This window comes from Phytophthora ramorum (genome assembly GCF_020800215.1).
Source record: "Phytophthora ramorum isolate Pr-102 chromosome Unknown Phyram_PR-102_s0009, whole genome shotgun sequence".
NCBI classification, from domain to species: Eukaryota; Oomycota; class Peronosporomycetes; order Peronosporales; family Peronosporaceae; genus Phytophthora; species Phytophthora ramorum.
This window is the reverse complement of record NW_027150655.1, coordinates 132,601-153,761: the sequence shown is the minus strand read 5'-3', so window position 1 is coordinate 153,761 and position 21,161 is coordinate 132,601. Positions and strand designations below refer to the sequence as shown.

At 57.1% G+C, this 21,161-nt stretch overlaps 7 protein-coding genes across 7 annotated transcripts; 3 read left to right on the top strand and 4 right to left on the bottom strand.

The window, feature by feature from the left end:
* Positions 1-320: 320 nt before the first annotated feature.
* KRP23_9781 (Phosphatidylinositol:ceramide inositolphosphotransferase 2) lies at positions 321-1,589 on the bottom strand (the record flags this gene model as incomplete). The annotated part of the gene is made up of 1 exon (XM_067895379.1): positions 321-1,589. One exon carries the CDS (start codon positions 1,587-1,589, stop codon positions 321-323), a length of 1,269 nt encoding a protein of 422 aa, XP_067741602.1.
* A 3,319-nt stretch (positions 1,590-4,908) lies between these two features.
* On the bottom strand, positions 4,909-5,316 carry KRP23_9780 (uncharacterized protein; the record flags this gene model as incomplete). Its single annotated transcript, XM_067895378.1, has 2 exons — positions 4,909-4,941; positions 5,029-5,316. The coding sequence occupies 2 exons, from the start codon at positions 5,314-5,316 to the stop codon at positions 4,909-4,911; spliced, it is 321 nt and encodes a 106-aa protein (XP_067741601.1).
* A 466-nt stretch (positions 5,317-5,782) lies between these two features.
* KRP23_9779 (40S ribosomal protein S3a) lies at positions 5,783-6,950 on the bottom strand (the record flags this gene model as incomplete). The annotated part of the gene is made up of 3 exons (XM_067895377.1): positions 5,783-6,509; positions 6,585-6,633; positions 6,941-6,950. The coding sequence occupies 3 exons, from the start codon at positions 6,948-6,950 to the stop codon at positions 5,783-5,785; spliced, it is 786 nt and encodes a 261-aa protein (XP_067741600.1).
* Positions 6,951-7,232: 282 nt separating this feature from the next.
* Positions 7,233-12,341, top strand: KRP23_9778 (Ankyrin-2; the record flags this gene model as incomplete). Its single annotated transcript, XM_067895376.1, has 1 exon — positions 7,233-12,341. The coding sequence occupies one exon, from the start codon at positions 7,233-7,235 to the stop codon at positions 12,339-12,341; it is 5,109 nt and encodes a 1,702-aa protein (XP_067741599.1).
* A 232-nt stretch (positions 12,342-12,573) lies between these two features.
* On the bottom strand, positions 12,574-14,162 carry KRP23_9777 (CAP-Gly domain-containing linker protein 1; the record flags this gene model as incomplete). The annotated part of the gene is made up of 2 exons (XM_067895375.1): positions 12,574-14,082; positions 14,154-14,162. 2 exons carry the CDS (start codon positions 14,160-14,162, stop codon positions 12,574-12,576), a joined length of 1,518 nt encoding a protein of 505 aa, XP_067741598.1.
* Positions 14,163-16,663: 2,501 nt separating this feature from the next.
* KRP23_9776 (NLR family CARD domain-containing protein 3) lies at positions 16,664-19,031 on the top strand (the record flags this gene model as incomplete). Its single annotated transcript, XM_067895374.1, has 2 exons — positions 16,664-18,727; positions 18,807-19,031. 2 exons carry the CDS (start codon positions 16,664-16,666, stop codon positions 19,029-19,031), a joined length of 2,289 nt encoding a protein of 762 aa, XP_067741597.1.
* Positions 19,032-19,320: 289 nt separating this feature from the next.
* KRP23_9775 (Phosphoacetylglucosamine mutase) lies at positions 19,321-21,157 on the top strand (the record flags this gene model as incomplete). Its single annotated transcript, XM_067895373.1, has 3 exons — positions 19,321-19,854; positions 19,930-20,034; positions 20,102-21,157. The coding sequence occupies 3 exons, from the start codon at positions 19,321-19,323 to the stop codon at positions 21,155-21,157; spliced, it is 1,695 nt and encodes a 564-aa protein (XP_067741596.1).
* Between the last annotated feature and the right edge of the window lie 4 nt (positions 21,158-21,161).

The following is a 21,161-nucleotide window of genomic DNA, read 5'->3' as shown; positions in this document are numbered from 1 at the left end:
TTACTATAGTTGGACAAAGCTGCGGTGTACATGTATGGAGTCTCTTTGTGCCAGCCTCGCTAGCGGAAGCGCACGGCACCTTGCGCAGTCGCATTCAAAAAGTGCATGTACATGTATTTGTCTCGTGGTATCCGCCGAGGTGATAGACCTTCGTGCAGGAGGAAGAAGCGGCATCAGAGAAACAAAATCGGCGGTTGCGTATTAATCTACCTACCCAGGCAAAAGCCAATCCATACAAACCCACTTGGCTCCATCTCGCCCTGACCTTCGAGGAAGCACGTTCGAGGGGCCCTCTCGAGGCAGAGCAAGGTGGACGACGCTCAGCAGATGAGCTGCACCTGATTATAACTCGAAGCGTTCGTCTTGAGCAGTCGTCGGGACTCCTCGCCCGCCTCGGCATCGTCCAGCTCGTTCAGCGCCTCGTCCGTCACGTCCATGCTGAAGCGCTTTCGCCACTGCGAGCCATACATCCGCTGCAGGTCGGCCAGCGGGAGCAGTCCGTGGGGTACCTGGAAGCACAGCGGCGTCCAGCTGTGCTCAAAATGGAAGAACACCAGCGCCGAGATGATCAGCCCCAGTACGACGTCCACTGTGTAGTGCTTGCGTCCGGCGATGCATAACGCTGCCAGAGTCGCAAGATACGCCATGCCGCACGCCCAGCGAATTTTCGAGGCAGTGCGCCCCGCAAAGTTGCGGTCTAGCGTGCGCAAGTACAGCAGTACGGCCGAGTTTGTGTACGCCATGTGGCCCGAGAAGATGAGGTCGCCGCACGAGTTGTAGTTGCCGTAGATAGGTCCGACGCGCGTGACGATGTCGATCCACGTCTTGGGCGGGAAGTAGTCTGGGCTGCCGGCGCGGCAGTGCGGCGCAGGGCCCGGGAGCGACGTCACGGACACGCTCAGCATGCGCAGGAAGTAGCAGATCGTCGCGATCCGGAAGAAGGACGACACGATGCGGCAGCGGTTCGGGCGGGTCATGACCATGGTCTGCAGCAGGAACGTGACGGGCACGCCGGCCGTCAAGATGTCGCTCACGGGCCGCCACGCCGAGTGGAGGCCCTGCTCCGGGATGAGCATGAAGCCCAAGTCCTTGAGTGGCGTCACGGCGGGCACGTGTAGGTAGAAGGCGATGTTGACCGAGAAGACCATGACGAGCGACATGGCCACGAAGATCTCAGCATGGTCCATCATGCCGCGCAGGTGCACGTCGACTCGCGAGCGCACAAGGCGCCGCACGTAGAAGAAGGTGCCGGCGAAGAGCAGCCAGATGCCTCCCCACGTGGCGCGCGAGCGGTGCTGGTCGGACTCGACGAGGAACTTGAAGAAGGTGACCCAGACCATGACGCCGAGGCCCACGTCGGCCACCATGTACACCGCGAAGAGAATGAAGCCCGCCACCTCGCGGTAGTTCACCGAGTCGCACCAGTGGCTGGGGCTGCGTCCCCCTCCCACGGCCACGGAGCTGCCGTGCACGTCGGGATACGATGCGGGGGTCTTCTCGTCCAGCGGACCCCAAGAGCCCACGGGGCCCGACATTTTCCGCTTGGTGCGGGACAGACTCGACTGCACGAACGGCAGGTACGACGTCATCTCGCTGCGACGGCTATGGGGAAACTGTTGCCCAGGGAGTGGAGCTCGCGCGGGGAGGTGAGGGCGAGAATAGACTGGTGTGCCGACCGTTTGTGCAGGAATGGCTGCCTCCGTTTTGTGGAATAGACCGGTAGGCTTAGAGGACTTGCTGAAGCGATTTCAGAGGGATTAGAGGTGGTGCACGCTTGGTTCGGTATTTTAAACTGATATTATTTTCCTCTTGATAATCCGATATGACGGGGTACCGAAACAACGAGGTGCGCTTGGTCCCCAAAAATACTCTGATTACGGACCCAAATCGGAATGGCTACACGAAGGTCACCTATTGCTGTCCGGGAATTACTGTAGCCACAAGCCACATGGCGGCCGTGGTGGCCATGATGGCCGGCACTTGTGATGCGCTCGCGATCTGCTTTTGCGGACGCTAAAGACGATGGCATCTTGTCGCACTACACCGCTTCCCGCTTCAAGAAGAGACATGATGGCTCACCGTGTCCGCCAGGCTATCTTTGGCTGAAGAGGTTTGCATCATTTATAATAGCCGCAGTTGCTACCAGTGCTAACTCCTCGGCCGCTGGAAACTCGACTGCAACACCGCCGCGCTGTTGTCATGCTGCCAAGAGCACAATGAGTATGTCTAAAGCTAGCCCTGCAGTACCAAATTACGCCAATTAACCAGGAAAGGCGATCAGCCTCGAAAATGGTATAGTTGTATCTGCATGTACCTTTCGACGGGAGTTCGACGAGGACTTGCAGCTCGCTTTCGGAGTTTTGAGGAAAACTGAGGCGCGAATTGGTCACCCACCACAACGGAGCTACTCAATACGGCTCGGTCCTCAGCGGTACTGATTCCTTGGATTAAATCCTGATACACTGGATCTCGACGAAGAAGACGTCGCCTTGGATGCTGCTAAGACCGTACTGGCAAAAAATCAAATCGGTCACTGTACCAGGGGCCACTTTGCCTTTGCGGCCGGAAACGCGAGCGTATGGTGCCGCTGGTTCACGATGATGTGACTGCTGCTGTGCTCCCACAACAAACTTGATTAGTTTCATTTCCTCAGCCTCCTCGTGGACCAAACGAGTTTTTCTCAGGTGGCTGCAAACGTGGCTCCGTTATTGTTTGGCGTGGGTTTGGCAGTGCGCAGATCTGGACTCGAACCTGGTGGAGGATTTGAGACTGCATTTGCCGAGCAGCTCGTCGAAACGAACGAATCCAAAAGATCGGGGGGAAGTGCGGCGACCGACGAGTTGGGCCATCAAATACTGTACTGGAGTTGGCAACAAATGCAGAGCTCGTTCCCACTCATACACGAAAATCATCACCACGGTAGAACCAAGCATGGTCAGTTGGATGACACAGCCATAATATACCCAAGTCACCTCGCTCCTCCATCAGTTGTGTCCAGTTCTGCGGAAACGCTGCAGTAGCAACTGGAAAAGCGAACCAATACCTTGCTGGTTGTACTCCCAACTCCTTGACGAAAGGTTGTGCTGCACTGCATTGGCCATGCACAGCTCAGTTTTGGATGTGAGTGAGGCTTCAACGCTGCTAAAGCTTTCCAGGACCTCCTGGAACAGCCACCAACTTAACTGGGACAGAGATTGTGCTGCGGCCTCGAAATCTCGTGACTCTGGTGGCTGATCTTGCTCAAGTGACGTACCAGTGGTAACGTCGCAATGAACAGCGATGTGACCAGGCCATCATTTACCACCTCTACTTTTTGTTCGAAGCCAGTCACCAAACGAGCGATCAGCGGCACTGCAGTGAAATCAACAGACGAAGAAGACATCGCGCTGCTATTGGTACCAGTTCCACCTGCAATTCGTCCCATCGAGTCGTGTACATGGAGCCGTCCATGATAGTTGAGGCGCCTCCGAGACGAAGTTCACTGCCACCTTTGTACTTGATCACAGCAGCCACCACTCATATCGGCTTCATTTCCTGTGGTGATAATGCTCGCGACATCGGCCGCCAGCTCATCATTTTCGGCTTCGATCACTCCGGCCAGTAGCTCCTCGACGATTGCTTGAGCTTCGGGCTCAATGTCGATTACTTCGCCCTTGCTGCTGCTGGAGATCACAGTCCCCACAACCTGCCGACTTGCAGTAGCGTGGCGCGAAGGGACATCTGCAATCACCAGTAACGAGCTTGATGCCGCAGCTTGCAGCGGCGGCGGAGCTGCCAAATGGCTCCGACACTAGAAACTGACTGGGCTTGAGTATGGGGACACAATTGGCCGCTTGAAGTTCACGCTGAGCGTACAGATGTCCTTCTCAATAACGGCACAGTTGGCATTGAAGCGATTTTAAAGGGATTCGAGATTGGTGCAAGCGAACGAGTGTTTAGATTTAGTATCAGGAAACAGATATGACGGGGTATATATACAGGAAGACAAAGTGCGCTTATTGAGAAGGACGTGTACGAGGCCTCGCCGACAAGGCTACATGAAACGTACAGTGCTGGTAATAACCGGCAAATAGTACACTATGTCAGACTTCCAGAAAGTCCACAATTGGGTCTATATAAGTAGTTAATATCGAATCCCCATACTGAAACCCTCCAAGTTGACTGTGTGTGAAACACCAAAGGTCCGGATAAAAGTGCCGGATAAAGAGTGTGAGGCCAACAAAAAGACACGCATCCCCTCCTGCTGCTCAACAGAACTCCTGCAGTCCGCAGTCATGACTCTATCAGTGCGCGCCAAAAACTTCATCCTGGGCGGCAGCCTCGGAACCTTCGCAGCCTCCGTCTTCGGCTACACCTTCTACCAGATGAACCGGGTACGCTGGAGGCTGGCCACCAAACCCAGACTCGCTTGCATTCCGAAGAATCTCTAACGTTTGTCTGTGCTGCTGCTGTCGCCTTGGTGCTGGGCTACAGGATGACTTCAAGGACCTGGACACGGTCAAGGTGAACGTGCACCAGAGCGGCATGAAGCCTTCTGCAGTCACCAAGCACGACGAGTAAGAAGGCAGCGACTCTAGCAACCTATAACAAGGATAACGAAGTCGGTAGTGCTGTTTGCCGACGCCACAACACTTTCCTGGTCAGATTACGAAGGTGAAACAGGCTTAAACCTCGGCAAAATGAACGTACTCGGAGGGCAGGAGATGGAGAGAGAGAGATCGGAGGTGCACGTGCGGTATTGAAAGCTGCAGTGATTTTCATCCCAATGGCCCAGCTGACCAGGTCTTCTAAAGGCGTGGGCTGCTCTTATCCTACACCACTGCTCTCAGCGTTAACTTTACGATCGACCGCATCGCCTCGAGGGCCCCACCGAAGAAGCTGCAGTCTCAGAAGGAAAGTCTACAAAAGTTACCGGAACGCAGCCGTCCGTTGGGCAAGAGCCTATGAACATGCAGCAATCGCAAAAGAGAACGAGGCCGAGAGTTAGAATACAAGGCAAATCTGCGGGCAGCCAGTCGGGAGGCGTACCTTGGCCATGAGACGCTGCGTCTTGGTGGACGTCTTGCTCTTAAGCTTGCGGAGGTTTTCTGTCGTGCGGTCGGCTTGCTCCAGCTCACGGCGCGCCACTTCCAGCACTCGCGCCTTGTTCGACACCTTCTTGCTGTTCTGGCGCAGCTTCCTCCGTGCCTTCTTGGACAGACTGGGCTTGTTCTCACCCGCCTTGACCTTGCTCGCTGAACGCTTGCCTGTCTTACTGGCGTCCACCTTGTTTGAGGCGCAGTTCTGCAGGAAGAGCTTGGTCACGCGCGCCGCCATCGTCTTCTAATTGAGTTTGGTCGACCAACCGTCTACATGCGGTATGGCGGGTTTATTGAAACCATGATACAGCATTTTAAGATGCAACCAAATCGCACCGACACCATGGAGACCATCGCATGTTGCTGCCAGCACCACGCGCATGATAGAGACAACGAGGGGAACAGCTATTGCTACACGTAATAATACATGCATGACAACTATTGCTCCGCAGCGGGAGGTGTTCGCGAGGCTGTTCAATTACTATAGCTAAAAGGACAACAAAAACACAGTTTCAGAATACATTTGGTGAGTGGGGAAGTTTGTCTGCCGTGGAACACCAATTGGATTAGAATTTCGCCTTTATTCTCCATCGTCTTAGAAACAAGTACTCGCTTGAGCGCCACGCTCGAGCTTTATTCCTTCTTCGTCGACAACAAAAACCATGCCCAACTGTGTCACCGAGCTATCAAGCTAGTGAACACGATTAGAGGCGGCCGCCAGAGCCGGCCATCGACTCCACCAGCTGGTCCTCCTCGCGAGCGACCTTGGCACCCTTCTCCTCGGCACCGCCTTCGTGGAGCTCCATCAGACGCACCAGGTCGAACTTGGGCTTCTTGAGGATCTTGCACTTGCGGATGTACACGTTCTGGAGCGGGTAGATGCCCTGCGTGGCCTTCTCGATCTCCTTGCCGATGATCTCGGGCACGAACTTGAGGAACAGGTCCTTGATGTCGCACTTGCTGGCCTCCTCGGTCATGATCGACGTCATCTTCTTGCGGATAGCGCGGATCTGAGCCGTCTTGGCGTACGTGGTCTTCTTGATCTGGTTCGGGCGCTTCTTAGTGAAGGCAATGCAGAAGAGACGCACCAGGTAGCCGTCCGTGGTCTTGACGTCCACAAAGGCCTCGATCAGCGTCTGCCACTTGCGGATGAGCGAGCACAGCTTGTCGCGGGTGAAGTCCATGCCGTGGAAGCCCGTGACAATCTGGTTGCCCTGGATTTCCTCAGCACAAAGGCGGATCTTGCGGAAAGCCTGGTCCTCGTCCTTGTTGAGGTCAGCGAGGCACACCTCGAAAACACGGCCGCGGAGTCCCTCCGACGCGATCTTGGTGCCCGACGTGCGGTTCACCAGGGTCTTGCCACAGTTGCGCTCCGAGAAGATGGCGGGGGCCTTCACATCGTACCAGTCCTTACGGGCGAACGGGTCGACGCTGCGATCATACAGTCACAATATTATTAGGATTATGTTTGCGCTTCTCTGCTGGGGGATTAAGAGCTCAACGTACACTTTCTTCTTGCCGCCCTTCTTGCCCTTAGTCAGGCGTTTGTTCTTTCCTGTAGTCATAGAGGACATGATCACCAGTTAGAGATCTGTGGCTCTGTAATTCTGTCGGGCGCTTCAAGTCGAGCAGATGCATCCCGTCGCCTCCGATCCCTTTTCCCACTGGTCCGAATTCCCTGCTACGATACGTCGTAGCTGTGTCTGAAGGCGCTTTTCAGCGCTTGGCCTCCTTTTTCATTCGGTTCCTGGATTCTTTTCTCGCTTCTGCCTGCTCTGTTTGTTGCTGTTTCGCTGGGGAGTGGGGGGCGGGGGGAGCGACGAGACGATCGCGCACATTGGCCTCCTTAAACGGACACTCACCGACAGCCATGGTTGTCTTTAGTTTTTTCTTAAAGGCGAAATGGAGGTGCCCACGTTGCTAGACCACAATGCAGGCGGCTGGAGGCGAATGGCTGGTGCTGCGCCCGCGGGCCATCGGATGAACGGTTCGTCGGACCGGTCCCGGGGACCTAGCCCTAACTGGTCATGCATCTTACTTTCAGTATGATACACAAATACCGATTTGCTCCCTCACCATTTGGTCCCCGTCTATATTTGGACCGGAATGCGACGCTGAATAGTCCTTCAATCGGCATGACCTTGTAGCTTCCCCATGGCGGCGCTCGACCAGGCGCTCGCGACAGCGCACGCGCAGCTACTGCAGGCCCGCGAGGAGCTTGCGCGCCAAGCCTCGCGCTCCTTCCAAGATGCCTTCTTAGAGGCGCTGCGTCGGCCGTATGAGGCCGCGGCCCTCGCCCACAGTAGCAGCAGCAGCAGCCGGGGGGAGACCAAATGGCGACGCCCCGACCTGCGCGCCTTCCTCAGCGGCTACTTCCCGCAGTACGTGCAGCAGCCTACGGCCTTCTCGGCGCTTTGTGCGGCACTGGTCAAGAAAGAGGCAGGAAAGGAGCGCGCAGAGCAAGACGAGGAGCTCGTGAGCGTCACGTTCGACATCTTGAAGCGTGTGCTGCTGCGCCAATACGGCAGCACGAGACTCGTGGCCAAGGACCCATTCCCGCTCGAGCCGTGCGTCGAGCCCAAGCCGGAGCGTCGACGCAGCGTCGCGCCTTTTGCACCAGGACCAAGCAGCGTGTCGGACAATGCGTCGGACGACGCGACACCCGTTCCGGTGCTGCGGGAGTTCCAGGCTGAGATACTCAAGAAGTCCAAGAGTTGGCTGGGACGCTGGCGGGCGAGACACTTGCTGTTGCGCTGGGGCGTGCTGGAGATGCACAAGCGCAGCTTGACTTCCAGGTCGTTCCGCCACGGCCACTCGTCCAATTCTAGCTCAAGTAGCTCTGCTGCTGCTGCTAGCAGTCGTGCGGGTGATGGATCTACTTCTGCTTCCTCTCAGGCGAATGCAGGTGCAGCAGCAGCCAACACCAAGACGTATGAGCTGCAAGATCTGGTGTCACTGAAACTGGAGCACGTGAGTGATGGCGAGTCGGCGTCAACCCGAAAACCTGCTTTGACGCTCAAGTTCCAGACGACGCTTACACAGGCGTCTAACAGCCACAGCAACCCATCTACAGCGGCTAGCCAAGACATCAAGACACTTGTGCTCGGCGGTGGTGAGGCATCCGACACGCTCGTCTCGATCCGAGATCACATCGCTACTTTCGCTCTTTATCTGGAGCTTTCACGACGCGATCGCCTACCTTCGATGACCAAAGTACGTCGATACATCACGGCGGGTGCCATAGTGAACGTGCGCGTGCGCATTCCTCGGATATCGCAATCAAAAGACTCAAAAGATGCGTCACGAAGACGAAGTCAGGTGAAGCAACCGCCGCGAGGAATGGTGACTGCCTTGCAGCTCGCGTTTCTGCAAGACCCTCGTGTGCCCAGTTTTGAAAGTACGATTGCACTACTACTGAGTGCCGGTGCAGATCCGCGCAGCCTCTTGTATTGGGACTATGCGACCCAAGTGGTGTTTTCATCGCCATCGTCGTCTGGCAGTGATAAAAAGGAGAAAAGCGAAGAACATCACCAGAGGCGACGATTGCGCAAAAGACTCCTCCTTCTCGACCAAGTCGATAGCGATGGCGATGAAAGTGCTGCCTTTCCGTGTTGTGAAGTTCAGGCAGATGATGGAGCTCGGTGGAACCTGCTCATGTATTTCTGCTGGCTGGGTGACCTCGATGGCGTGAAACAGCTACTCGTTGTCACGGGAGCCGGTAGTACTTCCGGAAGCCAAGGCAGGACATCTAGCCGACAATTGGTGACCTGTCTGGATCATGTCAACGCAGCAGGTGACACGGCGCTTCACATAGCCATTAAATCGGGGAAAGAGCCTGTGGCACTACTGCTTGTGGAAGCAGCACTCTCAACCAATGCTCAGGCGGTGCACCAATGCGATGCGCGTGGCGAGCCGGTAGTGCATTTAGCACTCGCTGCACGGCAATGGCATGTTGTTGATGCTTTAGTGGCGAGTGGTGCTGTGGACCCGCGATCTTACGATGCACTTGGAAATACCGCGCTGCATCTTGCAATTCAGCTGCGGGCCCCCGTAGCTCTTGTCGCGCGGTTAATCCAAGTCTACCGTCATTCATCGCCCACTGGAGGACTTGATGGTCGAGCAGGCCGTCGAGGAAGCAACGATACTCCGCTGTCGTTAGCGCTGAAGGGTGGTCAACAAGAAGTCGTGGCGCTATTGCTCGCTTCCGGTGCTTCTCCTTCTGGGTCAGGTTGCCAATGGGGCCAAGCATTCATCGAAAAGCGGGAAACTCAAAACGAAGAAGCCGTCGAAGAAAAGGGAGTTATCGGTGATGAAGACAGTGCTCTCCATGTTGCCATCAAGACAGGAATGGAGCTTGCTGCAGCGGCTCTTATTGCCCATAAAGCTGATATTTATGCTGTGGATGTCCGCGGCGCGTCATCGCTGGCGCTTGCTGTTCGCTACGGCCTATACGCACTAGCTGCAGCTCTCGTTGAGCAGCATCAAAAGAAGCAAAACCAAGCTGTAAACAAACAGTGGTGGGTGGACGGTGAAACAGGACGACCTGTGGCAATGTTGGCCTTTCAAGCCGGGCAACTCGAGTTAGCAGCTCTTTTGCTTGATTGCATTAGCCAAGACAAAGACAGCCAGCGTCAGAGACACCCTGCGCGATTGCTCCCTTTGCTGGTCCAGATTAGCTCTTGGCTAGGATCTAGTTCTGGTGCCAGCGCTGATGTGGACTCGGATAGAAAGTCTACTGGCAAAAAAAAGATTCGATCATCAAGCTCAAACTCGATCCCGTCTACCTGGACACGAGATCGCTCAAAATCTCGAAGTGATGGGGACTGGGATCGGTTAAAGAGAGAAAGTTCTCGCCGTGATGGACATGATCCAGCAACTGGTGCATCACCCACATATGAAGATGAAGATGCGTGCAGCTTCCTGCTCCGAGGAATTCAATTTATCGTGGTGAGATTTCTCCAGCTCAGCGGGAAGGGATCAGTTGCCGAAGTTGTAGGTGGTGGCTCAAGGCCCATGTCTGTTTCTCTGTCGACGCTACCTCTGGTGGTTCATCTACCAACAACTGCAACTCCAACGAAGTCGTCCCCTCCCAAGGTTTTTAAAGACGACGAGTTGACATCGGGCTCACCGTTGCACGTAGCAGCCTCAGGCGGCTGTTCAACTTCAAAATTGCTCAGGTTGTTCTTGACGTTCTTATTGAGTGCTGAGGCTAGCGTGGCTGCTCAGGTGCTTGTGTGTCCAATGGGCTCTCGTGCAGAGACACCATTGCATGCTGCACTGGCGGCAGGAGCGGCTGAAAATGCTTTGCTGTTGCTGTATTCGTCGCGCGAGCTTCAACTACGCAGTCCCGCGGTGGGCCCAGTGTGTGCCAAACAATTGGAGATGACGACCCTGCTAGGCGATTCAGCGCTTCACCTGGCTAGTGCATGGCCTCATAGTGCTGCTATGCGTCTCGTTGCGGAACTTCTCCTTCAAGAACATGTTGACGCAGGAAACTGGAACAATGCTGGGCTAGCTCCTCTTCACGTAGCGCTGCGTGAAGAGTGTGATGATACTTTCATTGAGCTGTTCCTGCGATATGGTCAAGATTTAAACCTCTGGACTGAGGGTAACAACTATAAAGACGAGGAAGGAGACCACGCGCCAGACGAGTTTTTTTCAAAAAGCGGTGGTCGACTTAGTGTCATGACGTTGGTAGCTTCGTGTCCGCAAAATCCTTTGATGCTGGCTTTGGAGGCGGAAAATGCCACAGCGTTTCGCGCGCTGGTGCGGGGTGGAGCACGAACAAGAGCATTGATGCCGCGTGCTCGTGTTGGGATCTTGCAACTTGCGCTTCACTTCAACGTACGTGATCCTGAATTACTTGCGTGCTTGCTGGACGACCCGGAGCTCGAACATTCGGCCCAATCAGATGTGGTTGATCAGTGGGGGGTTAGTCCTCAAGATGCACGATCACGGTTGATGGACATTTGGAGGAGAGAGCGAAGTGGGGTTGATGTCGACGTTGGATCTGGAATCCGTCAGGCAGCTAATATTGATTTAAATGTTGGTCCTTCGTTTGGTGTGGAGAATCGGCAGCAACAGCGGCCCCCTCCGTTGCATCCACATGCAGCATCCACGAGTGGTGAACGATTGCCATTTAAGTCGTCGTCAGTGGAATATCTGTCGCCCGTGGATGTGCCTACACAACTAGCAGATGCTCGAGTGCCGCCCCCGCTTCGGATAACTGTACCACGCCCACCTTTGGAGTCAGTACCGCTGGAAACGGCTCAGTACCTTCGAGCTCTTCCTCGTCCTCCAACGTTGTCGCCGCCGACGCTCGAATATCTTCAAGACGAAGAGCGAGCAACTCTGACGCTTGTTGCACAGGAAGCGCGGAGCGAAGCGCAGGACTGGCTTGCTAAACGAATTGGTCAGAAAAAGTTGCTGTCGGATGCCCACGCCCAGCTACAAAATGCTAAAAAGCACAGACGTACTGCTAGCGGAAGCAGCGTGAGTAGCAGCAGAGACGACCTGGACGCTTCAACCCTGGAGGCTGGGGGATCTGGCCAAAGTGATCATCAACTGCTGGAGGATTTGAAGGCCGCTGCAGCGAAGATGTTCATTGATAAGCACGTGGCAGAAGCCGTGGTTGAGGCTCGGCTCAGTATCGAACGCGAAAAACAGACCATTTTCCAGGAAACTGGCCTGTACCCCGGAATGACTTCAGCATCAAAAAAACACAAGAAGAAGGGCGATGAAAGACATCGCTCTCTTTTGGTTCGTGCGGCAAGTTCTACTACCGGTTCAATGTTGTTACCAGCATCGTCGGCTTCAGTGACGTCAATGTCTACTAGTAGTGAGGAAGGCAACCCGACGCAGTTGAGCGATGACGGAAGTGCAAGCTTCTGGTGGTCTGAGCGTGGTACTACATTTTTGAGCGATGACACCAGCCTTAGTTGGTTGTCTAGTAGCAACCCGCGCGGAGGCACGATGCTGAGTGATTCTGCCGCTGCTAGCGTATCATCTTGTGCATCAAACGGACGAGGGACGATGCTTGATGGAACATTTGATCGGGGCCTATCGTTTGCCTCGCGAAGCTTCCTGGATACGGATGATAATGACAGACACGGCAAACTCCCCCGTAACGAAAGTTTGGATCGTGTGACGGACAGCTTCATCGATTCTGAGCGTTCACCGGACGAAGAGCGTGAGGCGTATTCCAACCCGCTGAACCGCCCGTCCTTCCCTCAAGTGATTTCAGAGAGAAATACGACGGTGTAAGTCTGTCAACAAAAGTTTTGAATGGTGAAGAGTGCTGTGGCTTTTTGACGAGAGCTCTAGAGTGTAATATGCTTGCTGCGTGACCTAGGTAAATGAGGATCCACGAGCGAGTGGTAACAATGGAAAAATCGGTGGGCACTGCACACTGTACATCTACAGCTTGCGAAATCTTCACCATTGACAATTCGGTTAGGCTGGAGTCCAATCTCCAACAGGTAAAAACTAGACTTACTTATGACTCCCTCGCAGCCTGTTGAGCCTGAATGATCCGCTGGATAAACTCATCAGAGAGAACAATTTTGTCCTGCGCGCTGTTTTGAAGTTGCTGCAGATACTGGACTGCGTCAGCCGAGCTCGCGGTTGCTCCGTAATTTTCAAAACGCTCGTGTTCCTCCAGTTCAGCGCGGACATGGATTAATAGGCGGTTCAAGTACCGCCGGTGTGCCACCGATGCTCGGTTCAGCACTAAACTCAGCTTGGAAGGCTCCGGAATATCGGTCGGAGCGGGCACGTCTAACGTCGAAGCAGGTGCAGGAGCTGGTGGCGGGGTACTTGGGAAGGGTGGCGCTGTTCCTTCCGGTGTTGCTGGTGGATCAATAGCTCCATCGGGTTCTTCCTCTTCCCCGATCTCCGCTATGCTAGCGTTGTCCTTTTGAGCAAAGCTGCCGCCATCTTGTGTATGCCGCTGCTGCAGTAGCTGGTGCTCTTGCAGCTTTGACCCCGACATCGTGAGGAACACTTGGTGTGGGCGAGCGAAGACGCCGTGTTTTGGCTGGCAACGGAAGTAGTAGCGTCCTTTGACGCTGCCATCGTTCTTGCCGTAAGCTTCATCCAGCTCGACGCCCACCCAGACCCCTTTCACGCCGACAATTTCGCCCAGGAACCGCACGAACCCGAACAACTCTTTGTCTGGGATGCAGACGCGGTCGCCCACGTCCAAGTTGAAGCCCGCCAGTGCTTGCACCTGCTGCGCCGGCGCCACGTTGTCGTCCACACTGGCATTCGAGGCGGACCCTGCACCTTTCGCTGACTCACCCACGTCCGAAGACACGAGCGCCTCGAGTCGTTTCTGGATTTTGTAGTCGACCATGCTCATGACGATCAGCGCGCGCTTTGGGAAGAGGATGTGGAAGGCCAGGAACAGCTCGTGCGCCTGCGCTCGACACGAGGCGCTGGCGTCGTACAGCGCGTGCTGCAGACCCTTCTCCAACTGCTGCACGTCGCTCTTTTCCATGACGGGGCTCCAGGCCACGAGCGCGCGGCGCAGACACGAGATGCAGCACAGGCGGATGAGCTTGTTCTTGCTCTCCAGCAGCATGTCCACGAAGAGCCGCAGCGTGGCGCCCTTGACCACGGTCTGCGCGACCACAGCCTCGAGGCACTCGCCGCAGTACGCGCCACATACCTTATTGCCACTGCCGCGCACCTCCACGAGCGTGGGCAGCACGTCGCGCAGGAACGGGGCCATGGCGTCCCGCGTGACGCGCGACACGGTCGTGAGCAACGCGCAGACCTCCTTGACGATCTGCGAGCGCAGGTCCTGCACCATGCCCTTGAGCGGACGCAGTGTCTTCCACATGTCGGTGCTCAGGCTGGCAGCTACGGTGCCCGTGGGCGGATTCTGCTCCAGCTGCTCGAACGCGCGCTGCATCGAGCCCAGTGCCACCATGCGCTCCTGCCAGTTCTCGCCATTGCGTGCCACGCGGTCCATTTCGCGGGCCAGCAGCGTCACCAGCGCCTCCTGCGGACAAAAGAGGGGGCGTTAGAGACACGATGTACAGCACGCGGGGTGGGGTGGGGCGGGGCGCGCACCTTGCTCATGGCACCCGACGATCAGATTGCTGGCGACGTGAGTTGCCCGATAAAAGTCCGGATAAAGTATACATGGCTCTTTGTGTGAGCCATACTTTACTCAATATGTTACAAATTACATTGTTTTAACTTATTTTATATAATACCTGATTCGACGCACTGATAGTAAAACCAACGAACCCGGCGTCCGAGCGATGGGATTCCGCCGCAGGCTGACAGTGGTGCCGTTGGCTAATATAATGCATGTACACTTTGCAACGGTGGCCGTGCTTCTTCGCTCAGCCTCCGAATGTTGAGAAGGGAGGTGCATCAACAGAACCCAAAGTGGCGTTGAAGTCGCTATGTGGCAAGAGCTGTCATCTAGTTGCTCCGAGGCACCTGCTGAGCTTTCAGTACATGCGTGCATGCATGTTAAAGTTGTTCGACTGCGCCGTCCTCTTCAAAAAGGTTTTACCTGTAACTTGCAAGCACTTCAGCCGTCTTCAAGTATCGCCGCCAGCGCAACGTATGTACGGTGCCTTCCGCTTGATTCATACATCGTTTTCGCGCAGTGATGCCAATCACGGGCATGTTCATGTATCTTTTTCTGCTTCGGCGAGAGAAGCGAGGGCTGTCCGCGTCCACGCACGAGCTCCAGTCTCGGACCGGAGCGCACTTGATTCAAGCCGATCCCAAGCAGCCCGATCTGTCTTTCGAGTCGAAAGACCTGCTTGGGATCGAGATTCGAGAACACTGCGCCTCGTTACGCTGCCGTTGCTCTGGGCAAAGCAGCAGAAAAACAAACACTGAAACAGAAACAGCGCCCTCGTTTACGATTTATGCGCATGGCGAAAGCACAAGATGCAGTGGTCTGGCCGCGGTAACACCGTCCTTTGCGACTACGCGGGGCCATCGACAGCGGTAGGAATGAAAATGCGCAGCACTGCCTCGAGCAGCGGCGTCGGCCGTGGCATGTTAAACGATCGAATGCAACGGAGCCACTGCTTTTGATGATAACGGAGCACCGTCTCTACGGCGAGTCCACTGTTTACAAGCGGAGATGCGTCTGGGTTGCTGTATTTGTCGACGACTGCACCGACGACACTTCAATAGCATTGACGATACGTCCGCGGCGGCGGACAAATGCCTCCTGGTGCAGTCGTGTCTGTCTGGCAGGCGCCTGAAGTGTACGGAGTCGATCGGACTCGTTGCTGGAGCAAGTCTCCGCTGCGCATTTGATTCATTCACACTCATCCGGCCCCGAGGAGGGAGTGCTGCGGTGCGTGCGACAGATCGTCACGCCTGGTCCACCAGAGGAGCGCGAGCTGGCGTCGACGCCGCCCTGCAGCTCTCGTTGCCACCTGCACCAAACCAAACGCAGTGCTTACAGCCAACTGGTGCTGGGATTGACACGCCCGTCGAGCATAATCAGCAGCTGGAGCGCCTCACGCCGTTCGCAGAAGCGTTTGCAATAGGTCGCGCGATTTGACGCCTATCCCGCTTCAGCTCGTGCGGCTGAAGTCTGAAGTTGACTCATTCCCTGCGGCCGAGACACAGGCATCGAGCTGCCTAACCGATCGACACCACCGCGCTTTCAGCGACCTCCTGGCCTTGCTTGGCATTCTCGTCGTGCAAATGACACGCCTCTTCCGTTTAACAACCCCAGCGGCGAGGGTTTGTAAGGCGAACGCGAGGCGAGGCCGGGTGCTCGACGCCTCCTTCTGCGCTGCAGCAGCAGCAGCTGGGCGGGTTGGGCCACACTACGGGCGGCGCCCGGCAGAGTGCACCCCGAAACGAGCTGACCATCACACACACACAGCGCAATCGGCTGGCCGACGCGAGGCAACCATGCTGGCGACGACGGTCTCCTCGCCGCCGAGCTCGAAGCTTTCCCTGGGTCAAGTCGAGTTTCGGCAAATTGGCTTCCCCTGGCCAGGAAAGGGGCACTGCTATCGGATCGAAATGGCACTACTGCTTACCGTCCAAATATGTTTGCAATTGAATCAGCAAAACTTATAGATAATGGGCGCTCGCCAACTCGACCTGCTCTTCAGCACCTTTCTGCCAATCGCACGCGCCGATTGCGACGGTCCCTACTTTTTCCGCCCTTGGCGCATCCCAGCAACTTGTAAATAAGCGAGAATTGCGCGGCGGCGGCGCTGCGAGTATGGAGCGAAAGCTGTAAGCTACCGGACAGCTTGCTTCCAGCAGCAGCAGCAGTAGCATCAGCAGCCGCCGCCGCCGAGTATGGCGCCATCTCTTTCCTACCACCTTCCATTGGCCATTATTGCAGCGCTTAACAGCCAATACGCGCGCGACTCTTTTTTCGCAGAGAAAAGACTTGGCTTCTGTATCGCGCTTGCCCTTCCCTCTCCAGGCGCTCCAGCCGTGGGCCAGCGCACTCTCACACTCGCCACCAGCGACGAGTGACGCCGCCTCCTCTTGCCCCGCCCGCCGCGGATCCGCCACTCGACGCAGTAGCAGACGCTCGTCCCACGCCCCGCCGCGTGCCTCTCGCCCGCCTCCTCCGGATGATGCGAGACGTGAGCGCGCGCTTCAAGTACAGCGAGCGCGAGTTCCACAAGGCCGCGAGCATCAGCAACAGCAGCAACAGCAGCGACGACTCGGAGAACAAACCGCCGGCTGCAGCCGCCAACGCCGCGCCAACCGCAGACGACGACGCGGCCCAGAACGCCGACACGTGCCCGTCACGCGAGCTCATCCACAGCCACATCCGAAGATACTACCGAGACGTGGACGCCGCTGACGCTGCTAAGACCGACTGGGAAGCCGTAAGCGCGCGCATCCGCAGAGACCTGGCGCCCTACAGCGTCCTCAAGCTCGGCGGCTTCTCGCTCGGAGACGCCTGCACACGCCTGCTGGGTGCAGTGCTGGCCCACGGAGCGTCCAAGCTGCGCACGCTCGACCTCGGCTTCAACCGCCTCTCGGACAAGGGCGCGACCCAATTAGCCGAGTCGCTGGAGACGAACACGTCGCTCGAGAGCTTGTACCTGTCAGGGAACGAGATCGGCCCCGCTGGAGCCCGCGCGCTCGCACAGGCGCTGATCAAGAACACACATCTACGCAGTCTGCACCTGAGCGGCAATAATATTGGAGAGGAAGGCGCCCGCCACCTGGCAGACGGCATTGCAGGCAACTCGGCGCTACGAGCACTGTACTTGGGGACGAATGGCATTGGGGCTGCGGGGATGCAGAGTCTAGCCACGGCCTTGACCAATAACAAGTCGCTGGAGGAGCTCACGCTGGGACAGAACAAAGTGGGCAGTGCAGGGGTGCGTCATTTGGCTTCAGCGTTCGCCACAGGCTACGTAGCTCTGCAAACGTTAGAGCTGGGAAAGAACGGAGTGGATCAGGAAGGCGCCATCGCCTTGGCGCGCTCTTTGTGCGGCGCAAACCAACTGCAGAACTTGTATATGGATCACAATCCACTGGGAGACGTGGGTGCCAGCGCCTTTGGCGCGCTGCTGGCTCAGAACTCGGAGCTGCGCGTGCTGGACTTGAGCTACACGCACATATCGTTGCTGGGACTGCGCGAGCTTAGTGTTGTGGGGTTGGCTCGCAGCCGCGCACTGCTGTGTCTGCTTGTGGATGGTCACGATTGGGCGAGTACCCAATACATGAAAAAGAACCAGCATCCGAGTCTTAATGGTGCGTCGCTTGCCACTAAGGGCGCCAACAACTACGCTGCTTCCTGTATCGTGGGTGCTATCAACGCCAATGTGCACTCAGTGCTGTTCAAGCTCACAGGTGTGGATCTGAGTCTCGTGGTGGCAGTGCCCGCATCCTCCAGCTCTATCGACGGTAGACGAGAATCAGATGCAGTTATCCGAAATGAGCTAGTGCTAAAGGGGTTACACGACGCGCGCGCCGTGACTCAGGCTGCAGCCGCTGCGTCTGGCATCCCCCCCAGCCACAAGCGGAAGCCTACTGAGGATGCAGGAAATATAGCAGCAGATAGGACGACAGCAGGAGGAACGGATTCAGGTGCAGACAGCGACGCAGGCGAGGGGTCATCTCCAGTGGTGCAGCATCCCAAGTTCCAGAAGCTCGAGGGGAACCTCAAGGCCGGCTCGTCGTCAGGTAGTGTAAGTAGTGTTAACGGAGGTGGAAGTGGTGGCGGCTCGCGATCGGGAAGTGCAAACGCGCTGCTCGGACTGTTGCCCCCTCCTCACAACGGGCCTGGCAGCGGTGCGTCCGGCTTAGCAGGTGGCAGTGGGGGCAGCTCTCCATCCAAGACGAGTAGCAACCGGCCGCCGCGCGTCATTCGGATTCCGTCGCGTGGGTCTATTGGTCGCTTCCCACGATCGGGTGGATCTTGCGAGAAACGACTGTCGCTCAAGAGCCCCCGATACGAGAGCACCATGGAGGTGCACGTTCGCAAGGTCATCTCCGATATCGCGAAGCTCCCATTCAACGCCGACGAATACGATACGCTGCAAGCGTACTATCTGGGCGGTCGGTGCTCAACCGGACCCAATGGATGCAGCGACTGGGGCGTAGACGATGTGACGGGCGAGCCGACACCTTGCCCCGCGTGCCGATCGAGTCGTTTGGCGCAGTATCGTCGTACGATGGTAAGCTTTGCGCTTGGGTTGCTCTAATTTTCATGTGAAGCATGTCTAACTGGACTCTTGCAACTCGTTGCCATTGCAGGCACTCAAGACACGACTAGAATCCGCGCAGCAGGCGTCAGACGCTGTGTTGCTGGTGCTGCTGCGCCAACTTCACTACCTCGTGGGCGCCTTCCAGAATGTGGAGAACGCCGTGCAGACCATCGACGGCATCCTCGTGTCGGCGCACGAACAAGTGGACGAGCCGCAACAGTTTTCCAACATGCCGCTGCCGTCGCAGAAGGCGGCCAGCCAGCACACCCAGTAGACGTCGACGCCACCAAGACAGTAGGTCTGTCCAAACACAAACCACCAGCAGATAGGCAGCCAGACAGCGATGCCCGAAGAGTATTTATCAGTCGACAGCCCAACCACCACCACTGTCCCCACGCCATTATAAAGTTTATTCGGCACAACAAAGGCATTTCATGTTGTTTCATCGCTCCGCGATGATACGACGAAAAGCGCCCCTTTTTCACCAATCCGCGTGGCCGAGCTTTCGCAGCGAAGCCCACAATCCGATATTCGGAGAGACCGAGAGAGGACCAAGCAGCAGCATGAGCGGTGTGAGTGTGCTGGACAAGACGCCGCGCGTGGCCGAGGAGACCGCCAAGTATCCGCGCGCCGAGCGCCTGGGCGCGCGTGAGCTGCGCTACGGCACGGCGGGCTTCCGCGAGGACGCGGGGCTGCTGGTGTCCACGTGCCACCGCATGGGGATGCTGGCGGTGCTGCGCTCCAAGAGCGCGGGGAAGATCGTGGGCGTCATGATCACGGCGTCGCACAACGCGGCCACGGACAACGGTCTCAAGCTCATTGACCCCAAGGGCGACATGCTGAGCCAGCGCTGGGAGAAGTACGCCATACAACTGGCCAACGCGGCGCAGGACAAGATCGTCGAGGTGCTGGACGCCGTCGTGGCCGCCGAGAAGATCGACTTGGACCAGACGGGCAACGTCTTCATCGCCAAGGACACGCGGCCGTCCAGCGAGCATCTGGCGGAGCTCGCGCGCGAGGGGGCGCTCGTGATCGGCGGCAACGTGCTGGACTTTGGTCTGCAGACGACGCCCCAGCTGCACCACCTCGTCCGCATGGTACGAGGCTGTTGTGATGCAGAGCGAGGGGCACAGAACGGATATTGACGGGGGGGTTCTTGTGTGTTGATGTAGTGGAACTACGAGCAGTACAACAAGGGCGACTGGGCGTCCGAGGTGGGCTACTACAACATGCTCAGCGACGCCTTCAAGCAGCTCACGGCCACGCACGACTCCAAGGTGATTGTGTGCTTTCAATGTAGAGTTCGGAAACTGCTCGATGACTGACGTGGCTTTTCTGTTGCAGCGCCTGGAGACGCGATCCCCGCTTTACGTGGACTGCGCACACGGCGTCGGCGCTCTACAGGTGGCCAAGTTGGCCAAGGACCTGGGCGACTCGCTGCGCCTGGAGATTGTCAACTCGCCCGCCGATGGAGACCTGAATCTCCAGTGCGGTGCCGAGCACGTGGAGAAGTCGCGTCAGCCGCCCGCCAACATGTCCCGTGAGAACGACCGCGGCAAGCGCTACTGCAGCATGGACGGCGATGGCGACCGCGTGGTGTTCCACTACTTCGACGACGAGGGTACGTGGCACCTGCTGGATGGCAACAAGATCGCCTGCCTGTTCGCTGAGTTCCTGTCGGAGAAGCTGCACGCGCTGGAGTTGGACCAGGAGGGCGTGACATTTGGCTGCGTGATGACCGCGTATGCCAACGGCGCGGCCACGCAGTACCTGCAGGCGCAGGGCATCCGCGTTGCGCAGGCGAAGACCGGCGTGAAGTACTGCCATGAGAAGGCGACGCAGTTCGACATGGCCGTGTACTTCGAGGCCAACGGTCACGGCACGGTGGTGTTCAAGGACGCGCTGATGGACAAGCTGCACAAATGGGAGAACACGCTCCACGACGAACGCAAGAAGCTGGCGCTGTCGCAGCTGCTCGCGGCGTCGCAGCTTGTGAACCAAGCCACGGGTGACGCCATGTGCGATCTGCTGTTCGTGGAGGCGCTGTTAGTCCAGAAGAACTGGGGTATCAGCGACTGGGACGCCGTCTACAACGACCTGCCGAGCCGTCAGACGAAGGTGAAGGTGGCCGACCGCAGCGTGATCAAGTCGGACGAGGAGGACGACACCAAGGTGCTGGCCCCCGAGAGCCTTCGCACGGCGCTCGACGCGACTCTGCAGGAGTACGCCAACAAGCGCGGCCGTGCGTTTGTGCGCCCGTCGGGCACCGAAGACGCCGTGCGCGTGTACGCCGAGGCGGACACCCAGCAGGACGCCGATGCGCTCGCCCTGCAGTTCGCCAAGCTGGTGCACCAGCACTGCGGCGGCGTGGGCGTCGAGCCCGCTAGCTTCGTGGCATAGGAAG